Source organism: Buteo buteo, chromosome 2 (genome assembly GCF_964188355.1).
Source record: "Buteo buteo chromosome 2, bButBut1.hap1.1, whole genome shotgun sequence".
In the NCBI taxonomy this organism is placed as follows: domain Eukaryota; kingdom Metazoa; phylum Chordata; class Aves; order Accipitriformes; family Accipitridae; genus Buteo; species Buteo buteo.
In genome coordinates, this window is record NC_134172.1 from 73,615,528 (window position 1) to 73,642,674 (window position 27,147).

Below are 27,147 nucleotides of genomic sequence, written 5' to 3' on the forward strand. Positions count from 1 at the left end.
GTGTTCCTGTGGTGACTGTGATGCAGTAAAACTGCATCTAATCTTGTAGCTGGAACATCTGTATAATTAGCAAGATTCCCCACCTCTTCCAGCCAGCGGTTCATGTATATGCCTGCCCTTTGCATACATTTTTTCCTTTAGGAATAAGACTTTGTAAAGGAGACGCTTTGCAGAAACACTTGCTGCTCCACACGTAACTATTCTCAGTAGGTACCTTACAGCCCTCTCTCAACATAGTTTTAACAAACCTGTGGATGTATTGTCATAAAATTAAGGTAATAAATGTCATCCTAACTCTGTCAGTAAGATTCCTAGTGGGCACCTACCTCACTCATCAGGATCTGAAGAAGAACTTCCCTGGCATCTGATGAGGAAGGACATTTACTTCAAGAACAGGTTTCTGGCAATTCCCTAATGCCCTGGCACACGGGTTAGGGCCCCTTCATCTGCCAACACATTTCTTGTTTCTGCTCTTCCCAAGAATGAAAAGTCATCCCCGCAGGCTTGTACCTAAATAACCTACTCAAGAAATACAGCAAAGGGAGGCTTCTATCTCTGGAAGGGCCTAAGATCTAATAAATGCTTATGGCAACCAGGACATCTAAAGGGTCCTGTGCACATTTGTGGTTTGTTGCCTTCTCCTTTAAGAAAGCCTGGTTAAAATGTATAGTTTGACTTATCACTCTTTGAAAATAGATTAATATTAGCATAGTCCCCAAATCCTGCAAATTATTCTGTCATTAGAAAAGCCAAGAGAGCCATGAGTTTTAAGCCATAAACTCAGAATTTCAGATGTGAAAGAAAACACACCAGTGGTTAAATACTTTCACCATACAGCAAAGCCGGTAGAAATTGTCACCATTTAAAAATGTTGATAAGGTTTCCTGTCATATTTTAATCTTTTTTTCTGCATTTTTATTAGCTCTTATAAAAATATAAAGCCAGAGTCCTGATTACACTTTTTCTTTTTTCTTACCTTTTTGGACTTTCCCCTTTTTAAATCCCTAGCATTTCTCTTTTCATAAACCTAAATTAGGGCTGTAGTATTATTACCACACATTTAGTAGTCCTAAAGGATAACTTCTGACCTGCATATGACTGTAAATATTTTTCATGTAAACAAATGCAATCTCACTTTTGGTAGGATTTGTATGTAAAAGAAATATGTGCAAATGAAACTAAGTGCCTTTGATAAATGGTTTGGGATTGCTGATTAATTGGAACTAAAAACAGATGAGAAAATTGAACATATGTTCTTAGTCAAGTTCCCTGGAGGATTTGTCAGGGAGCTTTGCATACATTAATAATTGCTTGGAATGGATTTAATAGCTCATCTTGTAGTTTTGCACATGCAAAACAATCAGTCAATATAAAAAGCATGGTGTCATCTGTCTCTGTTAATTAGGGATCTCGAATGCCTTTGGTAATAAAGGCTAGTAATTAAGCTACAATTAGGAAGGAAGCATTCGGATGTGGTTTTGCCACCTCAGGATCCATAAGCGGCAGGAGGAAGAGAGTAGGTCTCCCAGAAACCTGGAAATACTCTCAGTTTATGATCTTTCCCCGCACTAGCACATGGCTAGGCTTGTTGGCTCCTCAGCTCCTGAGTGTGCGGAGGCTCACAGGGCACCTTCTCCCCATGCCCTCGGTGGCTGACTACACATGGCAGCTACGTGCCTGCTGCATTGGCGTCGACTGAGATTTCAGTGTACAACCCTGATGCCCAAACCCAGCTCTTCAGACACTTTTGCCTACGGCACCAATATTCCTAAAAGTATTAGACATAGTTCTCTGAAGGAACGTACTCTGCTTGTGCTTTCATTGGGATTTCCCTGTGGGTCACTCACCTTCCCGGGTGCTCCTGGAGTACCTGGTAGACACTAATCTGGAACGTTTCATTATCGAAGCGTTCGCGGATGTAATCCTTATATATTCTGAACTCAGCAGCCGTCACCGCTTCCCCCTCTGGGATTCTGGAGAGATCAAACCTGAACTCTCGGTAGTGGCAGCGCTGATGGTGAAACTCTCTGTCATGCTCCACTGAAACAGAAAAACAGCCCATTAGCCACCTGCTTTGTTCCCTTTCGCCTCACCGTCAAACAAGCTTGTGAGTTGCCACAACAGAAAAGGGCAAGAATATCTGATTGCAGCATCTCATGCTGTTGTTCGGTTCATTAAAGCACGTAGGAAATACATGACTCTATCTGGGCTATTATAAGCATATACGTGTTTATCAGACTCTCTTTGAAACAGTTTTACAGCTGGCTGGTACAGGGTGTGGGTGACCGTTGTGTTTTAATGATTTTTGGCAGCTTCATGCTTGACAAGCGACTCTGGACATTTGCCACTGATAACGACCGAGCTGCTGTGGGAAGGGGCTGAAAGAAACAGATGGGGCTTTTCAGGAGTGCTGGTTCTTGGCCTGACTCTGCTTCTGAAAATTATGCACACACACGCATACCCGCACACATATATACACAAATTCCAGTCCTTGAGGCTTTTCATGCCAGTGACCCACATTTGGTGCCAGCTGAATTCATCACAAGCTCACAGACCCACTCCGAAGGGTCAAAGCTTTCATTTTAAAGCATCTTTAGTGATCAGGGCTGCGAACCAAATGTTCAAAGCAACGACCTTCTTCCACCTCCCAACCCTGACCGTGAAATAACAAGTGCCAGAGTCCTCCCAAGACAGTGTTAGGACAACACGTTATCCCACCAAGTGACAGGTCTGCCTGTCTTCTGATGGACAACTGATGGTCTCACGTGACACTGCTTGTGGATATTGAAGTTGAGGGTCAGTGTTGTGGGGAAACAAAGACTTCGAGACTGTCCTCCAGCAAGGGGAAGGCGAGGTGTCCGTGCTCCATCCCAACACATGAAGTGAAGCACCCTTCTTGGAACAAATTCCAAATTAAATAGACAAGTTGGACAAAGGAAAATGGGGAAACAGAGGTATAAGGGGATGAACTGACTCGACAGAGGTCACACCGCGTGACATTTTAAGAGCTGAGGTTTGAACCAGGGACTTCCCGTATGTCCCAGTCCCGTCGTCTGTCCACTTGACCTCCCTGCAGCTCGACTGCACAATTCAAGTAGTTAGCTCTGAGATTTTCTTGGCAAAGAATGTGTGTCTTTCTACAGGCCTGATTCTCTTCTGGCAGCGGTAAATCCATTGTGTAAATCCATTGACTTAAATGGAATTACTCCTGAAAAAGAGGAGTTTCAAGCCCGAGTTTGGAAAGCGCTATTTAAATTTATAGTACTGCACTGTACAAATGTATATCAGCACTCACGAGGGCCTCCCCTGTGGCAGGGACGGAGCGTGGGGAGCCTCCGGCAACCGGGCTGTGTCCAAGCGCTTACACAGAGCAGGTTCAGTGCTGCTTTGCTGGCCAAGATTCAGCAGCTGGCCACGGGCTCTTCCTCCTCTTGCACATTACTCCTGCAAGGAGTCCAGGGCTCGCAGTTTGCCACTGTGTGATTGCTGTTCAGGGAAATACTTCAGAGCTCCTCCTAATAGCTGGGATTCATCTTAGAGGAGTTGTTGAGGTATGAAACCCCTAAACTTTCCAAGACAAAGGCGATTAAGTTCAGCAAATGGTTTTGCACGTTGAGCGGTCTTAGTGTGCACTGAATGAACAAAGTTATTTTTGCACCTCTAGCTATAACATCTCATACGGCCGCAGGAAGATCACTCAATCTCTCGTACCCTGAAGTGGGGGAATATTGTGAATATTCAGCAGTGTTTGCAAAACAATTGGCAGGCTAAAACTGCCCTATAAATGCTAGCAACTCTATTAAATGTGCCTCAATCCCCTTCCACCAAAGTATTCTCAGCAGGATAAGATATAAAGAGTATGATTTCAGTCTCAAAGGAATTTGTCTGCACCTAAATTATAGAGGGGAGGAAAAAATATTTTAATATGGAATAGCTCCTTTAACCACAACTATAGAAGAATGAATATAATGTTGTGTGGTTTTAGTTATATTTATTATGGATAACATCACCAGCAGGGTGTATTATAGAGAGGTCTAGCAGTTGGGTGTCCCAGTATGATTTGCTCCCAAAGACACGGGAAGGCTGAGTTTTCAAAGGAAGGTGGGTGCACCTTTTCAGTGTACACATGTGATGACAACTACACCGGCCAACACTGGTCTTTAGCTGCACTTTATACACAAAGTCTGACAACAAACACATGAAGATGAAACTTTTTCAGGTGCTGCTAGAGTTCACAGTGATTCCCACTGCAGAGCCCTAGAAAAAATGTGTCATATTAGTATGAAAAATTAACGGCCAGGGTCATAAAATAAAGAGCCCCAAAGTTTGAACTTTCCCATGCTTTGCAGATGTTTGGATATAGGGTTTTGGGCTGAGCCATCTTTAGTGTTAAAGCAAACATTCCTGTGGCTATAGTCATTAAGATCATGAAAATATGTGGATATGTAACTCAAGAAAGAATCCCAAGAAACCCTTCAACTCTGTGTTTATTGTTTTTCCCCTTTTTCTTTGCACTCTGGACCTATCTGCTGACCCAGAAGTAACAAATCCTTTCAGAACTAATTTATGAGAAACACTGACCCTGAATCAACATCTGTTAGATGACTGCAGTAAATCTTATTACATAATTAAACACCAAAATCTATGTTAAAATAACGTTAAGGGTCTGACTTGAACTCATAAAAGCAAGACTCTTCATTATGAAGGCTGAAATCCTATCCTTAATTCATGCTGCTGTGTGTTGGTATTTGTGAACATATGGTACAGTATATATGACCGTGCACTTTTTGTAGACCCCAGTAATACCTTAAGCACAACAGCACGAGGTAAGCAGGGGAGTGCTCAAGAAGTCCGAGTTTCCTGGGTTTGATGGGTGTTAGTCAGACCTTTGACAATACTGCAACTGGGTTGTTTCCAATTAATCACCTGAGGAGTTTGAACAGGGCGGGGGGGGGGTGGAGGAGTGGGTGGTATTTTAAGCGTTCGCTGAAACAGTCAAGCGAATTGCTACAGCTCTTTGAATGTGACTGTAGTTACTCCATTAGATCTATAAAATCCATGATCCCTGTTGACACAACATACAGTAATGAGAATCTTTTGGTCATTCTTGAAGGACTTGATCTCAGCTATTTGTCAGCCATTACGTGTTAAATGCTCCCTTAAAAATCATCAAGCAATATGAATATTCGTTGGGTATACTTAATAGCCCTTCTGCCCTAAGAACTTGAACTCACGTTTGTCCCAGGTTCGTGGTTCTTACAAATCGCAACTACACAAAGGCTTTTGGTGAATGGTTTTAGCCCAGTTCCTTATTTCAAACATTGGAAATTCCAGCTCAGAAACTGTCACAATTCAAATGCCTTGGCAAGGCAGCTGCTTGGAGAGGAAGCCAAAGCTCTGGATGTGCAATCAAAGGTTGTAAAATATGAGAAGGAAGAACACCCTTGAAAAATAATTCTGCTATGAAACAGACTGTGTGCCTTAGCTGTGTGAAAACAGTAGATTTCCTCTCCTAAAGAAACAATCCAAAGTCACTTACAGGTGATGCATGTGTAAATGCACCTCTCTTCTCATTTCTAGAAGTGGTCTCCCATTTTGGAGGCGCAACCACTGTAGAGAAATTATGACCTAGTTTAACACATGGCTCAAAATCTGCTGGTGCAAAATAACTCTTGGGCATGGTGAGTGTGGCAGTAAATCATAGCTACAGTAGGTGGGGATCACCAGGCACTCCCTTTGCCAGAGTCCTTTGGGAAAGGAAAAGTCAAGACGATGGGACTTGAGAGCTGTAGGGTGGAGGCAGACAACAGATTCATGAGAAAATAAGCAAGACACCAAAAAGCGTGCAGGACTATTAAGGTGATCCAAACAAAACAAGCACTTAGGTTAGTGGTTATCAGTAAATTTGCCACACCTCTGTTGCAAATATGCAAGTAAGCTCAGCATCTTTGAAAGCCTGGCCTTGACTATCTGTCTGCAATCTGAATGCTGCACAGACTGCGCTCATCCATCTGATACAGATAGGGCTCTGATCTCTCTGAAGTCTTTTGTCTCTCAAAACCGACTCTGTTGTGGCATTATGGTGATGCAAGAGGAGGCAGGACAGCACAGTTGTGCAACAGCAGGGATGGTTAAAAGAAAACATGATAGATACATGTGCTCAGGTGTGAAGTAGCCAGGTATCAGATGCAAAAATATGGGAAAGCTGGAGATAAAATGTCAACGAATCCCTGGTACTTGTGACATGTCCTGAAGTGTACTCTTTTCAGCTACAAAACTTGAAAACATTAAGATGCAGGGATGAAAAAGTGTAGTTACAACTAGAACTCGTAGCAATAACAGTTGAAACCAGTACCAAGAAAGTAACGTTGGACAGAAAGTCTTGTGATCCTGGTTTAACACCCCAGGGTACCCAAACTTCTAAAGCAAATGACACATCAGCATAAAGCTGGGAAACTTGAACTGATCCCACATTTGGGTTTTTTCACAACAAAATATGTTGAGACTAGAAATAAGAGCCCCAACTATTTTCAGCTACTTTGTAAATTCCTACCAGTAAGTGAAAAGCTGGCCTGAGCTAATTCTGTAAACATTGGTTGGACCACTGGTTTTGTAAATATGGATTGATGGTGGGCAAGGCATGTCACATGACAGCAAAGATTATGTTGAGGCATAGCTTGCAGTAGTTATTATTTCTCTCTACACATACCAAAGAAACCATACTGTTTTAACCTTAGTACCAAGTGCAGTAGCACAATGTCAATCAGTAACTCCATGTGCCAAGCAAAGAACCAGTGAATCACAGCAATAACTTTCCAAGAATGACTGTGTGAAAAAATAATTAATACTGGAGTGTTAAAGAGCTAATCCAAACCCCAGGGAAGTCAATAGAAATATTTCCACTAATTTCAATGGATTTTATGGGAAGCCTTACTCTTGCTAATCTACCTACCTAAGTAATTTTATGCTCTTGTTTTCTGAAGATGTAAAAAAGCTCTTTTTCACAAGCAAACACTAGATGAATAGATTCTGTGCTCAGGCTGCCAAACTGGAAAAGCTTCGGTAATTCCGTACCTCGTCCTCCCTGGCACATTTGGGTGATGCACTTGGAATATATTTTGAATATTTAAACAAGTAAAAACTTAAGTTTTCCTATTAACACTTGCACCTGATAATATGTTAATTGTCTTTATAAGGCACTTTAAGAGTAGTTGTCTAATTTGTTGTAGCACTCACAACAATTAGAGTGCTACTTGTTTCTCATTTACAATGAAAAAAAGCACCAAAAGGAATGTGCAGTAGGGTGTCTGTAACTTCTTTACTCCCAAAAAAGGCCAGAAGGGATTTGTAAAGGACTTTAATCTCAAATAGATTAAAGGTCCTGAATTCCTGAGACTGAAAGATAAGTCGAAGGAAAATAGATTCCAAAAGACAACACCCCCTCACCTCAGCCTCTCAGCCATCAGCAGTTGCCTAAGAAAGCCCTCAGAGATTTGGATGCCAAAAGAAATCTGCCACGCTCTGGCATCAAGGTCCAACAGGTTTTCAGAGTCTACCTGTGTCTGCCTGGCCCCAGGGACTGAAGAAGTTGTGTAGGTGAGTTTAGCGGGTAAGAAAATCTTTACCTGCTTTCCCTCTGATAGCTGCAGAGCTACAGAAAATGAGTGCTATTTCTTCAGAGATGGCTGAGGGCTGGCTGGCTTGTCCTGTGAGCCAGCGGATTGATGTTAGCCTTAGTGTTTTCATGAAAGGGCAAAAACCTACGCTTTGAGTTACACTGTTTTCATCCAGCACTGCAAAATCTTGTTTGGATTTTCCAAGAAAATTTACCTTTAATTCCCTCTATCACCACCCCTTGAAATAGAAGCCAAAACTTCAGAAACTCTCTTGGATCATTTCAGCGTAGAGCACGAGATTCTTAGAAACCAGCTGCCCTGGGACCACCAGCTCTGCCTGGGGTCCACGCGCGTTTTCAGCCTACGTACGTTACCGCTTCCGAAGGGAAGGTCCGACTCCTATCTACCGCTTCACCCTGCTGTCTCCCTTGGGGAATGGATTCAACTGGAAGACAATTTTCCCTTCCCCAGATGAGTTTTCAGGTGGATCCCGTCCTCGCCCAGCTCGCGGTGCCCCAAGAGCAGCGGTGGCAGGAGGAGGACCGGGGACCTCCCCGCGCGTCGGGGGGGACGGCAGGGCCACCCCTTGGACTCTGGGCTCGCAGCGGTTGTGAAACTGCGCTGTAAATCTTCAGGATGCCAAATTCGAGACCTCTTGATGGGATTCTAATTAACAGGCAGTAAATGTTCCCTCTATAAATTGCACTTCTTTGTCTCTAAATTGGTGGATAAACCCATGTCACTTATGAAATATAGGCCTTTTCTCCTCATGTTAGTGAGGTTCAAGAAGGACAAAACCAATTAGGGGAAGGATCCAGTGGTCTCTGCAGCTGAAACAGCCTACTGGGCTCAGCGGGATTCCCGATTGAGCAAGAAGTGCAAGGTCAGTCCTTATATTTTTCTGAGGAAAAGGGGGAGTATAATAAAGATTGCAATAATGTCATGCCAGGCCACAGTCTGCTAAGGCACATGTTTCCCTCCTCATTGTGCTTGACAGCAAGAGTTACAGGAGCAGTGGCAGTAAATTTATAATGGTAAGAATCTGGGAATGCAAAGTTCTGTGATTGGTTTTCATTTGCTTCATCCTCTCGGCTACAAGATTTACATGCTGACATTAGGCAGCTAAAGCAGCAGTTAAAGAAATATTTGAAGAAATAGTTAAAGAATATAAATTGGGAGTCCTATAAATGGAGTAGAGCAAATGTCCTGGGTTGTGTGATGGGATTTTTTTTTTTTTTTTAAAGAGTGATAAAAACACTATTTGGAGGGCTTTTTTACATTGGGTAGTTGCAGCTCTCAAACTCATCTAAAAGCTACTGCAGGTTTTTGGAGAAACCTAAGGAAAAACAAATGCACCCTTGATTTTGGTCTATGAGATAAGCTTACTAGAAAAATAGTCGGTGGTTTTTCTATAACTCATTAATGCATCACATCACCAGGAACTGTCATCATCCTGCCACTTCTAAAAACACAGTCTGTCCTTCAGCCGCAGGCCCAGGACCCCCAGGCATCTGGGGGGGTCTGGGCTCATCTGCCAAAGCCCTGGCCTGATGGTCTGGCCCCTGTCTGCCCTTTGAGGAAGGGGCTGCTCTGAGCCAAGGCAGTGCTCAGCAGAAGGGAACCTGCACCCAGACGCTCAGTGCTCACGTACCCATTTCACAGCCCGGTAAAGGGAGGTGAAGGTGATAAGCTATTTCTTGCATGGTAAATTCAGTGTGTGACAGGGGAAAGTCCTGCCCCGTCCACGGGTGGAAAGCAGGACTAAGGCATTAATTTCAAATGAGATGAAAACCAGGCTCCATAAATCCCGATTCCCAACCCCAGAGGTTAGAAACAGAGGGGGTCGAAATTCTTTAGTGCTCACTCTGCAAAGTGATCTGGGGTAAGCATTTTTGCTTCGAAAGGGGGGGAAAAAAAAAAAAAAGCCCTCTGGAGTTAATATTCTTCCTTTAGCCATCAGTTCATTTTTTCAGCTTTCAGCATGAAGGTGGTGTTGCCAGCAAGACCACCTAGCCACAAACCCAGCAGGGAGCTTCCAAAATTCTTCTAAACACTGACTCCTTGTTATAAATTGAAAAGTGGTAATAGCAACAGTGCATATCACATCTGTGCCAGGCTTCAGGCCTGGGAAGGAGCACTCTCCCTACTGCTCAACACAACTTGGAAAGATCGTTTCAGTCCACACATGTATCAGCATTAGCCATTTCTTTGTCAACAAATCCCTTAATACGTACCCTTTCTATCATGTACAGATGTCCAAAAAATAATGGAATACTGTACTACAAGATTAAACACTTTAATGTCAGCATATGTGTTGCATGACTCTGAACAATGGTATCATTGTGCGTGTACAAACAGCGGGTTGAAGGAAGATGGGTTTAATTATCTCCGAAGCAGCAGCAAGTTCTTCCTGACCAAGTTAAACTTCAGCTAGCAAGGACTGCTCAGGGCCGAAATTGGTATTTCTCTAACAAAACGCCTGGGCCCTTTCCGATGTTCTTTCAGGGTTAGGGCTAGTGCCGTACCCACTTCGGGCAGGGCTTCGGAGCGCGACGCGGAGCCACCTGCTTCCCTGGGAGCCATGCTGCCAAGGAACGCGGTTTGGGGATGAGAGGATGCTGCGAGTCACCACATCCTCCCACCCCATGTGTCACCCAGGCGACTTTTAAGTTAAAATTCCTTAGGATGGTAGACGGCAAAGGGGAAACATAGTAACTGGGAGGGAAAGGACAGAGAGAAGTGCGCATGCCGCCTTCTGCGTTTGGAGACGTTCCCCTGCCGGAATTTCTTTGCAGGCACTTTAAGGCAATGCTGGATGGTAAAACTATTTTCCCTTAAAGAACATCCATTAACTATCTGGGCAGGTTATGCACAGATAATCCATTTTCTTTTCCGCGTGTGCCCTGATTGGTACCCATTTACGCTGCGGTTTCTCTGCTGAAATCAGAGCCAGACTAGATGAAAGGTATTGTGAAAAATTTACACGTGGGACTGCTCTGTGAACACGAAACTCTCCTAATAGTAAACAGACTGATCGTGGTGCGAATCCTGATGCTGAGTTTGCAGTGTCTGTGTGTGTATCTGGGGAAAGCAAAGTTAAATAAGCAGGGAAGAGTTGTGTTTCTTCAGAATACCTTATTCACAGCCTTAGCACATGAAACACGGCAGCACATAGCGCTGCCATCCATCTGCAGCTGCTGTAATGCACTTAGGATCGCTGCGGGATTTGGGGTGTGTGAGAGAATGGAGAAACGGGGGGATGACAGGGGAAAGAAATAAATGGGAGTTCATGAAGTTGTTTCTTTAGACAGACTCCCTCTACTTCTACCTTCATCTTCCAGGAATCCAGTATAAGGAAATCTCCTGCAGGGCCTCCCTCATCTGCCTCTCAAATCTTGTTTCTCTTCCCTGCTTCACTGGGAAGGGGGCACCCAGTGATTTGCCCCCGGCAGCTCTCCCTTTCCCAGCACCTCAGGGATGGCATTTTTCCAGACAGACAGAGGCAAGCTGGGGACTGTGGTGATGCTGCAAAATGCAGCTCCTTCTATGTCCTCCCAACTGGCCAGCGTTGTGGCCATCACGAAATGTCTCCAGCTCTCATGCCATCACCGGGAGCAGGTTAACTGAGGCTGATATTTACTCTCGACAGAGTGCACCACCAACAGATTCGGGTTTTGTGTCTCTGGGTATGTAAAAGATGGGGATGCACCTGGAGAGCAGCTCCGAGCCAAGGACTCCTGCAGCTCGCTGCAGGGACCGTGGGCTGCCCAGGGTGGGCTAAGGCAGCTGCAAAGCTTCCTGCCCCCAAAGGCAATCTTAGCTCTTCTCTACACCCTCGTCTAGAAATGTCCCTGTAGTCAAACTGAGCAGTGAGCAAAATGACAGGCAGAAGGTCATCATTACTCCTGCTTTCTTTTCTCTGTCTGCACCGTAATGTATAGCGTGGAATAACACAGCCTAAGAGCAGAGGCGTGCTGCTGTCTAATACATCCCCTAAACCCTCTGCACGCAGCTGTGGGAGGTATGTGAAGATGCAGGAATACATTTTTCTTTCCCCTCTTTGAACAGAGATGACTGCTACACTACACGGCTCGCTCTCTCTTTTTGTAATTCAGGGGACAGCGAGGCTGCTTTCCTGGTGCTGTGAAATCAGTGAGTTGTATCTGGTGAGGCCAACTTGCCGGGGAAGCTGTGCCAGCGTTAGGTGTGAACTCCAAGTCACGCGTTTTGCCAGTGCATCCAAGGGTCAAGGAGATAGTGGCAGCCCAGGGAGGAGGGGGAGGAATCATGGATGAGGGTCAGGACGGTGGAGATCGAGGTGAGAGCTGCAGCACAGAAAAGGGTAATATGGGTCTAGAGGAGAAAGCAGGGCCATGGGCGTCTCAACGGGGAGGAGTTTGCAGAGCACAGAGGGAGAAAAGTTAGTTACAATATGGTTCATTGAGAAAAATAATCCCCCAGTCCAACCAGCAGACAAATGGGGCCCAAGGTGCTTCCTGCAACCTGCTCTGAGGCTGGAGGCCTCTCAAAAGATCACTGATGCAAAAACCAGCAGTCTGCCCTGTCTGCTAGTACACACGGCGCTGAGCAAATGGAAACACATCCCCAGGCCCAAGGAAGGAGAGACAAGTGGCTGAACAGATCTGGTCAGAAATAACATGTATTCAGCCAGGGAAGGTAAGAGGCAGCAAGAGAGACTACTACAGGGAAACCTAAAATGGGCTATTTGGGATGAAACGCAAATTTTAGAATAAAAAGATCCAGGTCATTCTCGAAAGCTTCCAAGTGTGAAACAGTTCTTCAGCTTGGACCAAACTTCAGATTGGGGGAAGGCAAGAAAGTTTACCCATAGTGGTTTTAGGCAGCTCTAACCTAACCTCAGGTAAAGGAAGATAGCCCACTCATGACTGGTAGTCTGGAAGGGTGCTCATCCTCGGAGGGTGAGGGCAGCAGTACCGCAAGCTTCCCTGCTCTTCTGAGGGTGTCTGCTCACACCCCGAAGTCTGTCCTAGGGAAGGACTAAGCATCTCTGCAGGAAGCTACGAGCCTGCAGCACAGGCACCCTAATCTGCAAGAAGGCATGTGCAGAGGACATGCAGAGAAAAAACAAATCATGTTACAGTAACTCTTTGATGCAAGGATTTCATGATGCAGAGATGCGGCAGCATCAAATTATGCTCTTGCATTCCAGTTACTACACTGGGGCAAACTAAGGCAGCTTCAAATGTATTTGATAAATTAGATACTGTTCATAATAAACAGCCTGAGTCAGTAATCTTGGGAAAGTCACTGCCCAAGCGTCTCTGATGTGTTTATACAAAACAGACAGAAATGGCTAAACGTACCACTAATGCCCTGGAGAGCATGTTCATCCACAATTGCAAGGTCAGACTCCTCTGCCTTACACTGGGCCAGTGAGAGACGATATTGCCTACCAACTTAGTTTCATTTTTTTCCAAATCTTACTTCCAGAGCATGAAGAACTTTATGGAAGTTGTGCTCATAAACTGATGCTTTTCAAGCTTATATGCTGCTAATTATCTTCCACTACATGATTTTTTCAAGTTGCCTTCTGTTCCTTATTACTATTGGTGTATTACTATATAGCATAAAGTTTCTTAATACAGCAAAAGATTCAACAACATTTGCAAAACTGATATAGAAAGAAGGACTGGATTCTGGACTGGTACAGCTGGTTTAAGGTATTTTAGAAGTAAATGAAATCAAATGAGAATTTATAATCCTTCCTGAGGTCTGGATTCCATCAGACTAAACTCATTAGGCATTAAGGTGCAGGTGCAGCTAAATAAAGGATTGTTCTGCTTTCCTTAATACCATAGATTCACATCTTGAGTTCAAAATAAAAGTCTTTTAAAAGCACATGTATATATTGTGCATCTACTGGCAACACTTGAAAGAGAAAGTTCAGCTGATGGAATCTTCAGATGCCTCATTTTTGTCAAAGGAATGTGCCCGTTTCTGTCCCGACCGCGCTAAGGGACATGAACGGAGAAGTGACTGCACATTGGCCTCTTAAGACTTACTCATTTCATTTGCATTAGACTTCCTTTCATCTACTGAACAGCTGCCCAAATAAATAACATATACCTAATTAATCGTCCTTTAATATTGTATTGCCACAACAATACCAGCATCCCCCAGATATTCCAGAGTGTGGGTCTACACCTGCACAGGCTCTCCGGGAGGAACACAGCGGGAGTCGCAGGCACAGGGAATCAAGCCTTTTTTGTGGTTTACGGTGATAAAAGGAAAATAATTCAAAAACCAGTTTTCCAGGTTGGAGACCATATGACTTGCTGGATTTCTCAGCTGAAATCCCAGATTCTGGTTTTGTTGAGAAAGTAGTTTGTGGGATATTACAAAATAACCAGTCGATATCAGACATGCGGCCATCAGATAAGAATCTCAGCCTTCGATTGTAATCAGCAAAATTTCAACTTGGAATGTATACACTCCGAGCTGTGCAGTAAGACTGCAATCGGCTGGACCTTTTGAGCTTGTCTATGCAATAACAAACATCTGTGCCTTTCTCGGTCAGGCAAGTGCTGGGAGATTAGGGGGCAACAAACTATTCAGGGGAAAGGTCCGTCTGCCCTGGAGGGGAAATCCCTGCAAGAGCAGAGCTCCTCTTGCAGCCATGCTGTTACATCTATTGCGTATTTTTCAGGTGTTCTGTTCCTGGGAGGTCCAGGGGTATTAACACAGTTTATAAGCCAGGATTATTAGATAGAAATACAGTGTTTGGAGGGGTGGGAGGAAACATTTTGGAAAATAATGATTAGAGACTTCAATTACTGCTTAAAAAGATACTCCGCAGTGCCCTTCCTCAAGATAGTAGGACTTTGTGACCTATTCCACATTTTTCTTTGAGATCATCGTGTTTCCTCTGTGCTGCCAAGATAGTTGAGATCAGGTGGGGCACTGAGCACAGCCTCTGGGGTTTGAGACGCGGGAACGGGAGAGGAGCTCACTGCCCGGGAATGATCCTCGCTGCCAACCGCTGCACATCCACTCGCTGTCCTTTTGCCTGTGACGGGACTCGTAGCTTCTGGGTATAACCTTTTTGCTTTCTAGGAATGTTTGCTGTGCAACGCATTTATTTTTTATTGAGAAACAGGCAGGGGACTGTTTATTCCTGTAATAACTTGGTATGTGGGCCTGAGATCTATGAATATTAAAGATCTGTAAGTCGATGACATCCACATATATTTCCATTGGTAGATGTAAAATGCTAGTGTCTTAGAGTGATGGCAAGTTTAAACTATTATTTCAGAAATGTCCTCAGGAAACTTTTGTATACATATATATATGTGCATGTATAGAGTGCGAGGATGTGTCTGTCCCGTTTACACTTGAAACGTTGGTGGCCAACGCCCCAGGCGTAACAGCATCTGAAAGTTAGGAGAAGATTTATTTCCAGTTTAATTCCCACCCACGATCCCTATTATACAAGAGGAATTTTTTTTTTTTTTTGGTAGAAGATAAGCCCATCGGTGACATCAGCAGCACCTAGCCCTGCATACCACACTGCGGATCGCAGGGCTGGATTCCTGACACTGAGCCTCTCGCTAGGGTTGGGCCATCCAGGCCTCCTGAGTCAGCCCCTAACAACAGCATTTTCTGTTTTGTTTTGGGTTTGTGTGTCTTCAAACACAATTTTGCAATTGCAGTTCTGGGGTAAAAGATCAGCTGTTGTAATACACCCTCGCGTCCTCACATCGGTTTGGTATGAATGAAGGGAACGCAGTTCACGTCCTGTTGCGTGCAACTGTTAAAAATAGCACAGAAATGGGAGGATGGCGTTTACGAAAGTGTCGCTCAAGGAGCTGGAACACAGATCATTCTTCTCCAGCTCGGTCTCTCGCCTACCAGTCGCTACTCTCTTGTTGGGCTACAACTGCCAATGTGGGGAGGAAAGACTCTCAGCATATTAGACACACTGACTGAGATTTTTCAGTGCAAGAGTACTCATCTCACAGTTGTGGACTAATGAGCAAAATGACAGTTACTGTTTTCTAAAAAAACATTTGGCATTTGCTTGAACGTGTCTCTGCATCATTCTGGATTCTTTTATGTATTTCTGTATTCCCTGTGTCAGGCTTTAATGTAGCGTAACGGTCAGAGATTTCTGTGGATATGGAGTCTGATATTCTTGTAATTTGATTATAATGCATGCCACTGAGTTGCAGGAACTATTGTATTCAGAGGTCAAAGTTCTGTTCACACCAATGAGAGAAGTTTTACACCACATGTCTGATTTGCTTCTCCTTTTCACCTGTCTCGGGAGACAAATGATTCATCACATAGTGCTGAAATATCTTCATCTTCTGATTTGGGCCAAGATTTAAAAGAGTGGTTACTCAAACCCTTCTTTTCGAGCTGAAGAGAAAGATCTGTGCTGAATGATTCTTTTTCAGCTCTTCTCTTCTGCACTTTATTACAAGTATATTTGTGTAATTAGGGGGCCCAGTAGTAATGTTGTTAAAATACAAGTGGGCACATTTATTGTTTCCTCCAAAAGGAAACAACCAATCTCCAGCAGTTCTGGTTTTTCCCTGTCTCAACTGAACATTTACTGCTTTATGTAGCTAGCAGATTGTGAGGCTAAAGTTACTTCTTATTTTTTTTCTTTCTTTCTATTTCTTTTTGTTAAAAAGAAAAAAAATCCCCTCCTTTCTCTTAAACAAATGCTGGATGTTTTAAGGATATGGTCAGAAAGGGGAACTTAAACTCAGCATGATGTTTATAGTGCCACACAAGCTTCAGCAAAAGTGATGTGCAGTACTCTTTATTAACATCTAAAAAGTCCCTGTGGGATTATAATTACTTCACAGTAATAAACAAAAGTAGCAAGATTAAAATGTTCAGAATATTTTTAGTGATAGAAGCAATTAATTTTTAACCTTGAGAACCAAGGGAGGAGCAGCATCGAGCATGTGGGTAGAACAGATACAATTAGGAATTGATTCCTGTTAGTGGTGAATGATTACCATTTGTGGTATTATAGGTACTTGGCTGATGTAAATAAATCGTTGTTAAAATATCGATACAAAAGTATTTGAACACTACTAAATTGTAAGCACCAGAATTCAGAGTTTCTAAATTACAGTAATTTTTAAACTTCCATTTCAATGATAAAGCTGAACTTGCTTTCCCTTGGGGTGCTGAAGGACTCATGAAAATCAATGGGCGTTTCAGGTACACAAGCAGTGAAATACTAGCAGCCCTGTTCCTAATCCTTGCTCAGCAAGAAACCTGTCTCTCCATCAGAATTATAACTCCCAACTACTGATGCTGTATTATTTTATGAGCATTTTTTAGTAGTTCTCCCAGGGTTCTTCTGGTCTCTCTTAAAAAGTTTTACTGCCACTGTGCTGTGGGAAGAACAATTGGTAAAATCAGAGGACTGAGGCACTCCCACCGGTGCCAGCGAAGGCAGGATTTGGCCCAGCGGCTCCAGGAACAGAGTCAAAGCTCGACCTGATTTACAGCCCCCCCCCAACTTGGTACAGACACTCTGCCAGCTCCTCAGATGGTGTCAACTGTGGTGACTTCACTGCTGGGCTGGCCTTGGGCCAGGTTGCTCCAGCTGAGGATATTGCCCGGTGACATCAGTGGGTTCGCGTGGAGGTGCAATTCGGATCAGCATCGCGCGCTGGGAGGTTGCAGCCTAACGAGAGGAAACTTTTTGCTCATTTGAAAGGCAGTTGCGCACAACAGGCAAAACTCTGAAAAGGGATGCGCTGCAAGATTATCGGCCCGATCAGCCTGATAGTGTTCCCTCATCCTAAAGAGCCTAAGAAGGCACTTGCTCGTTTTAATTATTATTTAGAGGGAAGCAGTGCCTTCCCTCTCCCCCTCCCTTTTTTTTTTTTTTTTAAGGAAGGTAGCTTTTAAGAGCTTGCCATGAAGATCTAAGTTAAAGGATTTTCTCTACTACAAAGCCTGCATAGTTTCCCAGGCCAGGTGGACCCGATAGCACTGACTGCATGCTGAAAAATCTCATCCCCACCCTTCAGGCACTTTAATTGTAAGCCTTTCCAGATACACTGGATAAACACTGTCAAAATGAACCTGAAAGGGTTGTTGTTGGTTTAGCCCTTAAATAATTATGAGTTTGTCTGTCTAATTACAACATAATCTTGTTTAAACTTGGATGGCTATTTGCAGTATCTTTTAAATGACTTGGAATCAGAAACAGTGAAAAACTGAAAATTTACAAGTCTTCTACTTTAAGGCAAGGAAAAAGGAATTCTTACTCCTGTAAAATTTAATTCAACCTGACAACAAAAAAAGTCTAACTTGGAATCTACTGTGGTAGGATAAAGATGATAAAGAATAGCATGGGACCTCTGAGATGCAACAGAAACTTAATACTCTATGGATAAAATTTTTCAAACAGTTTAGAAATAGTTTAAGGTAATTTACGGGAAGACTTGAGTGACAAAGCACATTACTTGAAGTGCCTTTCCTTCACTAGGCACTTTCTAAATTCTTTCTCTTTCATTTCTTTACTCTCAGGAGACTTTTAAATCCAGTGAACCAAAACAACACTTTGTTTGTTGGTATAGCGCGGGGCTGGCACAGATGGTAGACGTTGCACCTGTTCCAATAAAAAGGGAAAATTGAGAGATAAACCATAGCACTCATTAAGAGGAATCTACTAAAACATGAACAATTTGTATTCTGAATGTCCTCCAGGAATAAAAGGAGAAATACATAAACAGACCTTGTTTTCACCATCACTTTAAAATAAATCTGTTTAAAGGGAACTTCATATTTGTTTTATGTACAAAGACAGTACATACCACTAAAGAAACTATGTTTATGCTTGAATTTCTTTAAGAAAGCAAATGATTTTATCTAGCTACTCCTATTCTTTTAAAGAAAAATTATCTGTTGGCAGTTTTAATGAAAATCAGTTAATCCCCCTATTCCTGAGTTGTGGCAGCTTTTTCTCCTTTCACATTTTCTCATGCTGAGTAATATCACATTCTTACAATCTAGTTCATAATGATCAGAATAGTAACACAAACAAAAGTCCTGCTCATCTATTAATAAATAACTAAAATTGTGGGAGGTGAGGGGAACCACAGAACTGTTTGGATAGTTAGCAACAAAATTCACTGCAAAATAGTTTTTTCTAGGCAGAAGGCATATGCTGTGTAATATCTGATAGATTATTAAAAAGTCTTAAATGAGAAGAAACATTAAGTAACAGCTACTCAAAGGATAAATTTCTTCCAACATCTGCCTTGATCATCAGTGGCTGTGCTGTTCAACATCCCATATATCTCTCTCTATTTCTCTCACACATACACACACAAGCATTAAATACAAAATGTCATGAAAATTCCTAAGTATCATTTAATGTTGGCAGCCCTGCACTGTAAAGCCATTTATATAAAACTGTGGTTGGCAGCTCTCACTCTTCCATGGGAACAAATTAACATTGGCATTCCAAACACAGGAAAGTAAGGAAATTAGAAACACAGTTTATATTTGGCCAGCGCTTTGAAATACTGTACCATGCTACTGATGTCAATTAATGAAAAGCAGAATTTTGCGGAGAGGGTCTGGTTTTGAAACACATTAACACACGTTAAACATGTTTGCACAGGAACTGGATTGTAAGCATCTTGGTTCCAAAACAATAAAGCAATTACACTAAAACTTGTAGTCTCAAAGTTGCCATTAATTCAATCCACTCAATCTGGATCACTAAAGGATTTTCACTGACTTCAAGATGTAGTCAACACAACTGTTTAAAAGAGTGTGCGTGGCACAGTATCGTGGGGCTTGCACATATGAGCTCACACCCAAGATCCTCTTACGTTACCTGTTGTAACAGATCAGATAAATTTATGTATAAATAATGGAATTGTATGACGTATACCCAAATAAAGGGGCTCTTGGTGAACTTTGTACTCTTCATCAACAAAATAAGGATTTCTGAAAGAGGTATTTGAATTTGAATCGATTCAAGCTTTGCTACCTGCAACATTTTTCTTAGCAAAGAAGTTTACCGACAAAATCTTAAACGCTTCTGTTCTTTTCACGTGTACACCAAAAAAATCTAGATGGCAGTTCATCTCCTGGCACAACTCCACTGACTTCAGTGGAATTACTCCAGCACGGAATTTGGCCCCGCAGTCTTTACAACACACTGTTTATTTGTACTGTGGTTCAGATATTTTGATACCAGGAATCTTTCATCACTGAAGTTTCTCCATATGAAATATGTCTTCTATTAAGAAATATCAGTTTCACATTTTTGTCAAACATTATTTGTTAAATGCTGTTTGTTGCAAAGATGGGAATTCAGCTGTAGTTCAACAACATGGATTGGGCTAATAATGATAGGCAGTGACTAATAGGAGCTAGTTCATGTTTTGATTATTTGCAGTAAAGTAAACCTCCCTCAAAAACAATTTCAAGACTAGGAGAGAAAACTGTTTGAAGCTCTAGCAGAAACTACTGCATGCTCATTATTTCAACACAGGGGCATTTCTTTGGCCCAATTCTGCTCTCAACTGTGATAGTGCAAATCAAGAGGGAGTTTATGGGAATTACTCTGGACGTACAGTTGTATAAATGAGACCACAGGGCCAGCTTCAGTAGAAATTTGACAATTTACACCAATGAAGACCTAGCCAAGAACTTTCTCTTGGGTTTCCATTTTCCAAACACATGTGTGTGCAGAACTTTATCCATGTAATTAGTCCCATTTACTTCAAACAGTTGTAGAATGAAAATCTTTATCCTGAAACTAATTTAAACAGCTCGCTCATTTCTTTAGAAGTTCCTTCCCTTTAGAGAAAAAATTTATACACATAATAGCATATTTTATTTTTATATATATATAATATATTTTTAGTTAATTCACATGAATATTTTGATGCAGGCCCCAGAGAGGAGGACTGTACCACCGGAAAGGGCTTAAAATACCGTGGTGTCTTAATGCTGTGCCTCAACAGGTAGTCTCTTCATCAGGCGTGCTATCAGAATTTTCTTACTTGTGTAAGATAATGTCAGATAATGTCATCCATCCTTGCGACTTCTCGCTGGTATTCATTGAGTTAGAACAATTTAGATGCGTAAAACTAAATGTGTTATCATATTAACCACAAATTAACAGTTTCCGTATAAATATTAGCATTTCCTCACTTGGTCTAAGGATAGAAGCCATAATGGCACTAACAGTATATTTGATTTAAACTAATTAAAAACAGAGGCTCTTGCAATTTAATATATTGATTTTACCAGTGGGACTTAAATCTTTTATAATAAGTGTACACAGCTGCACCGCTCACCCACCGCCACTTTTAAACCTAATCCCTGCATTCCTCCTGACAATAACATGACAGGATCCACACATCCCAGTATTAGCCTTAACCCCAGTGACACTGCCAGAATGTATTAAACTAAAACATTGCAGTGTCCTATTTAAAAGGAGCCTGTCAACAGCCCTGACTAGGCTTTAATAGTTATAATCTTTTTTTTAATTAATGTCTCCAACCACTTGTGTAACCTTCTCTCGCACATCTCTCCCCCCCCCACCCGAAAATGTGTTTCAAGCTTATTTACAGCCGAAAACGTAATGCCTGGTTTCATGCTGCCTGCCCAGAGGCCATTAAACCTCCTTTGCAAAAGGAGCAACGGGGGGATGCACACACACACACGCACCCAAGCAAAACCGACGGCAAGCAGGGCTCGGGTGGGAGCAGGTCCTGTACGCTTCACTTGTGCCTAACTCCTCTTACAAGCATCACAAGATCTGGCCATCAAGGCTTGGCTCCTTCAAAGCACTTTACATGCCGCTGGGTTTTGGCTTTTAAACTACAGTTCCCGGAGGGGACTTCACCTCCCCGGGACAGCCTGTGTGGGAGCGGAGGAAAGACCCTGCTTCTGGGATAAATCCGTCGCAGAAGCGTGTGAGCGGCTGGGGACAATTTCCAGGTGGTTTTGCCCCGCATGAGGACATCTGTCCTCGGCTGCTCCATTCTCTGCTACCACCGCACCCCTATGGCGGAGGTAAATAGTTCCTGTTCTGCTCTGCCGGTTTGCACCTGAAAATTAGAAAATGAATTAATTTCTCTCTAGAACAGGTCTGTACGTTCAGAGAATACCGGCCGGTGACTTGCTGCACGGTCACTGTACTTCCTACCTTTAGTAGGCTGCACGCTTTCTACCTTAGCTAATCTTATACCACCAAGTGTTGCATATATCCATACTGTCCAAAACAATTACAGGATGTACCTGTTCAGGCTCGAGAGCTTATAGCAGCGCTAGGTGGAGGAGAAAAAAAAAAAAAAAAAAAAGCTGAGGGCTTGGCCTAATGTATGGACAAACCATGTGATCATGACCAGGCATCCAGGGCTAGCATTTAATCTGCTTTGTTTCAAGTGAGAAATATGTGAAGATCAAATAAGTTCAAATCCAGGTCAAATATCCTTGAAAATCTTTGATTTATATAAGCAGGAAAATGAGGTTTAAAAGAAGTGATTATGAAAGGGTTACTAAAAACACAGCTGTACGCGTACTCTTATATCTGAGGCTCTCCAAAGAAAAACTGTGTGACATCTATATTAACCTTTGGCTGTACACCAATGAAGGCCTGTAGTGAGCTGGAATGCAAGGCAGCCCCTTCCAAATTTTAACACAAGCCAGGTTACAGCTGCAAATGCCTGCAGCCCGTGCTCACTTTATAAAGTATTCCCCGAAGGAAATTTTTTAACTGTTATAGAATCTTTTTCTAATACCCTACAGTGTTAAAGCCTGTTATTAAAGGGCAAAGAGATGGTTCTCTATGCCAAACACTTGTCAACAAAAAGGATAGCCAGATGGTATGAAATAAAAGGAAACTTGGGGGCTCTTCAGCTTCTTGATTTACATTAACAAAAGCCACTTTCATGTGCTCCTTCCAAGAATGACTAATTCCACCCCCCCCCCCATTTTTTGCCAGGATTAAACAATGTTGTTCATTTTATAATCAACCACGAGACAAATTAACAAGTTGCATATCACTTGTGCCGACTCTTTTGAAAAATATTCTAAGCAAGTCTGTTTACCAAGGCAAGATTACCCACATAAGGACAACTCAATTATTTTTAGAAGAGAGGGTCTAAGTAATCTAGAGGATGTTTACTCCTTAGTTGCTGTTTATAAACTTGAAATTAAACTTGTGCAAAAAATGCTTTGCATTTTTTCAGTTCCTAAAATGGATCAGTTTGTGAAGTGTACTTGGACAGGATCTGAAATGAAATTCCAAATACTGAAATTACAGTAATAAATTTTATAAAATTAGCCAGTAATTAACTGACTAACTTAGTCAGACCACTGTGGCTAAATTCTCTTTTAATTTACATGTAACTTCATTCTTGACACAAATCCATTCCCCATCCATCTTAGCACAGGTGTAAGCTAAGACAAAACGTAGCCTGTGAATTAACTGGTTATAAATCTAAATCTAATTAATTGTCAAGATTTTACAGTAACATTACATGCTTAGTACAAAGCTCCCTCCAACATAACTCTGAAATGGAGCACCTGTATTCTGGTTCCTCCCTACCAATACCCAGTATAAATTCTCTGGAATAAATACACACAGTATCTCCATAGAAATCAATGTGTGGGAGTTTTGTTGTTGGGTTTTTTACTATGTAGCCCAGTAAATCTAGCAACGTAATTTTTTGAATAAAGCAAAAAAGTGGTTTTGTAGATTAGCATTTGGAAGCCTGGAATAACATGTTTTATTTCTTGAAATTTAAAAGTATTATTTCTTTACTCACTTTTACTTCCTCCATTCTAAGGTGAAACTTTATTATGCTGTGACACTTCCACATTGTGATGGCTCTAGTATAGTAATAAAAGCCTACCTGTGAAACGCAATGCTCACAGAGTATCTCTTACAAAACTAGGACACAGTTTACTACAGTCTGCATTTAGCAATTCAGCTCTGCTTTAAAAGGGATCATTGTAGAAAGTCTCCAAAAAAATATCAGTTCTACAATAGATCTTCTAATTTCACCTTCATATCAAAGCAGGTGTTGTACTTGACTATATACGGGAGCGAGTGGCTGGTCTAATTCATTAAAACGTCCATAAACAAGCCTGTCTTTGTCCTATAAAGATGAAAGACCAATGACTATAATGGGATGAAAGGTGTGCACAGTGATGAAGAAAGCTATTATAGATCTATGTCCTTTTTAAACTCGTCCTGGCATGCACTGTTGACAAGGGAACAAAACAGTACAGATAAACCTCCGAAATGTGCCTTGCTGGTAATAATTCCACCTGTCCTTCTTAAAACCTATTGGATTTTGCCTGCGCTCTTACTACTCACTGACCATCCTCACAGCAATTAAATAAAATGGTAATTAGTATTTTGCACAAAGAACACTTTTGGATTTCTAAGCCGCCTACAGAACTCAGCAGGTTGAAATGGATGAATACATTCACTGTAGTCATCACATCACATCGCGATGTCAATTATTGATTATGTACAGTTTATACAGGTAAAACCTGCTCTATAAAAAGTTCTCACATAGAAACAGACATATCCAAAACGTAACTTTTCTTTCACAGTTTATGGATCCATGCCACTCCTTTGTATTCAAAATAATCAGGGACCTGATTACCAGGGATATGAATTCCTTTCATGCAAAACTGCCATGGGCCGCAAAGGTGACTTTTCCTTACATAGGAAGCATGGGGCGGGAGCACCGCAGTTTCACTGCTGAAAGTTATGCGGTAAATAACTACACCCGAGGAGCAGAGCTGCTTCCCCAGAGCTCAACTCCCTTCCATTAGGTCCTTACATGTTTCATAAAGGTTCTCGCCTCTCTACCGAAACGGAAACAGAAGTGTGAATTTCGCTATCGTTATTTCAACATCCTTTGTCTTCTGCTCGGGACTCTCCCTGCGCTGTGGTTTTACATGGTGTATGACCCAAGAACCACAGAAAACAATGTTAGCAAGATCACTCTTATCTCTAAAGTCAAGTATTTGACCGCCATTGGTATTTTTGGCTGCTCAAGTATTTGATTTTAAACATATCATTGCTGATCGGCTTAAGCATCTAGCAGCAATTAGACAAACACTGTAATTCCAAATGGAAAGCACCAGCGCTCTGAAAGAGCGCAGCCCCCAGGCCAGATGTAATTCAGAGCTTCCCGCTGTGAAGCTTATGGTAGTTAATAAGGAGGTGCAGCTCATGCAAGCTAGAGATCTCCCACAGCGTCCCATGTCTCCCTATCACGCAAGAATCGTGCCGGGATGGCTACCGTGTCTAATAATTATTAACGTGTGTCACAGAGCCTTCACAGCTACTGATCTTTTTCGGTTAGTTAACGTGCTGGGATTAGAGAGGTGGTGATTTAAGTGGTGATTTAATCTTTGTTGCCTCTGAAGTTCCAGACAGTGGAAGTGTCCAGAACAGTGACATCCGTAAAGGTGTTAATGGATTTATTGGCGATGGGGGTGTCTGTAATCCCTAGCGGGTTACGTGCCAGAGGTGGGCTCCTCTTGCTCTTTGAGCGTCCCTTTGTTTGGGACAAAGTCTGAGTTGATCTTGTTTTGGAAATACCATTCAGATTCTGTCTCGAACTTGCAGGCACCCAATCTGTACGTGTGGTGGTTTCCGAGCTGCACATGACGAGGTCTAAAAATGGATAGAGTGAACCAGGTCTATAATTATATATTTAAAATAGAATGCTCATCCCGACAACATTTTACTCAAATCCGGCCAAGTCAGTCCACACGGGTGTGCAATCTACAGCAAGCAAATAGAAATCAGACTGGGCCGTGGCATCCAATTAGAGAGGCCTAGCGAGCCGCATACAAAGCATGCCAACTTTCTATCATTTGCATAAACCCATCCACATGTGCTTGTGAAAAGAGGCGAGTTAGCTGCATGAACCGGGGTCAACAGAAAAAGCTGCAGGAGTAAATAAGGATTTACTGTGGAATCCCTCTCAAGCCATTAGGAAAACATGTGCGAGCAGCTCGGCCCCTTTGGCCGAGGGAGCGCGGCGCTGGGATGCCGCAGGGAACTATCCCTCTAGGCAGCCCTGTTGGCTCCGCATCCCGCACGAGCGCCAGCCCGCTGCCGGGAGCCGTGCCGGGACCCGTGGTCCTGCCCCGGTTTCGCGTCTTCCTTGGCGGTGCGGGATGCGGAACGGACCTTGCTAACTGTCCTGTCCGGCTCCTACCTGCAAATCCAATTTCCGAAGCGCGGCAAGCGACTATCAAAGGAAGAAGACGGCAAAGAACTTAGTGTGTCGGCGCGCGGGGTGGAGCGTGGCGATTGCTCGTGGCTGTCCAAATGCCGTGACGGGAAAGCGGGAGCCCTTCTCCACGTTGCTGCCATTTAACCACCGCCTCGCAGAGCGGCCGCCTTCCCGAGGGCCGCTACCTGCCCTTCCTCGCCCCGGCGGGCTGCCGCCCATCCGACCCGCCGCGGACGGAGGTCCCCGCCGGGGCCACCTGCGCCACCAAGCCCCCGGCCCTCCCGTCGGTGGCCGGGACCCCGCTCCGGCCTTCCCCCCCCCCCCAACCTCCGCCGCCCCGGCACGGTTCCCTCGCCCGGTCATCCCGGCGAGGGCAGGCACTCACCCAAGTTGACGAAGCTCATGACCATGTCGGCCTCGGTGAGGAAGTTGCTGTCCTGCAGGCTGGCCAGGGGCGGCCCCTGGGTGCTGAAGATGGGCTTGTAGGGGTAGGAGAAGCCCTCGCCCTCCTCGGCGGCGGCCCCCGCCGCCCCCTCCTCCACGGACATGGCATTGTAGAGGTCCAGCATGAACATGGGGGCCGAGTTGTGCTTGCCGTGGAGGTGGGGCCGCGGGCGGTGCGGCAGGCCGAGGATGGAGAGGATCTCCCGCTGCATCTCGCGGCGCTCGGGGCCGCGCAGCCGCCGGTGGATGAAGCTGGAGTGCACCTCGTTGTCCACCGTGAAGTCGGCGAGGACGCAGCGCAACCAGAGGGCGGGGGCGGCGGCGCCCAGCACCAGGAGCCAGGAGGCGGGCTGCCCGCGCCCCGCCGCCGGCATCGCGGCGCGGCGGCGGCGGCTGCTGCTGCTGCTGGTGCTGCTCCTGCTGCTGCTCCTGCTGCTGCTCCTGCTGCTGCTGCTGCTGCTGCTGCTGCTGCTGCGGAGGGGCGGCGCGGGGCTGCCCCGCCGCGGGACGCGCCCCAGCAGCATGCGCGGCGCGGAGCGGCGCGGAGGGACGGCGCGGCCCCGCGCTCACTGCGGCGGCCGGCAGCCCCCGCGGAGGCGCCGCAGCCCGCTCATGGCCCGCCGGGGGCTGCCTAGCGGCCCCGGCCCATGGACGGAGCGGCAGCGGCAGCGGTGGCAGCGGCGGCGGCGGCCCGAGGCGCTTCCCCCGGCGGCGGCGGCGGCGGCGGCGCGGTCTGCCCGCGGTCCCGCACGCCGCGGCGGAGCCGTGTGTGCAGTGGTGCTCGGCGGAGAGAGGCAGCGGGAGGTTGTCTCTGGTGGGAGGAGCAGGCTGGAAAA

General features: G+C 44.1%; 1 protein-coding gene across 1 annotated transcript in view; it reads right to left on the reverse strand.

The window, feature by feature from the left end:
- BMP7 (bone morphogenetic protein 7) overlaps positions 1–26,941 on the reverse strand; it is a 45,711-nt gene extending 18,770 nt beyond the window's left edge. Inside the window, exons 1-2 of the mRNA XM_075019882.1 lie at positions 26,253–26,941; positions 1,848–2,040 (exon numbers count right to left, since the gene is read on the reverse strand). Of these exons, the coding sequence (XP_074875983.1) occupies positions 1,848–2,040; positions 26,253–26,835 (776 nt within the window). The 5' untranslated portion in view covers positions 26,836–26,941. The remainder of the gene's footprint in view (positions 1–1,847; positions 2,041–26,252) is intronic.
- Positions 26,942–27,147: the final 206 nt, after the last annotated feature.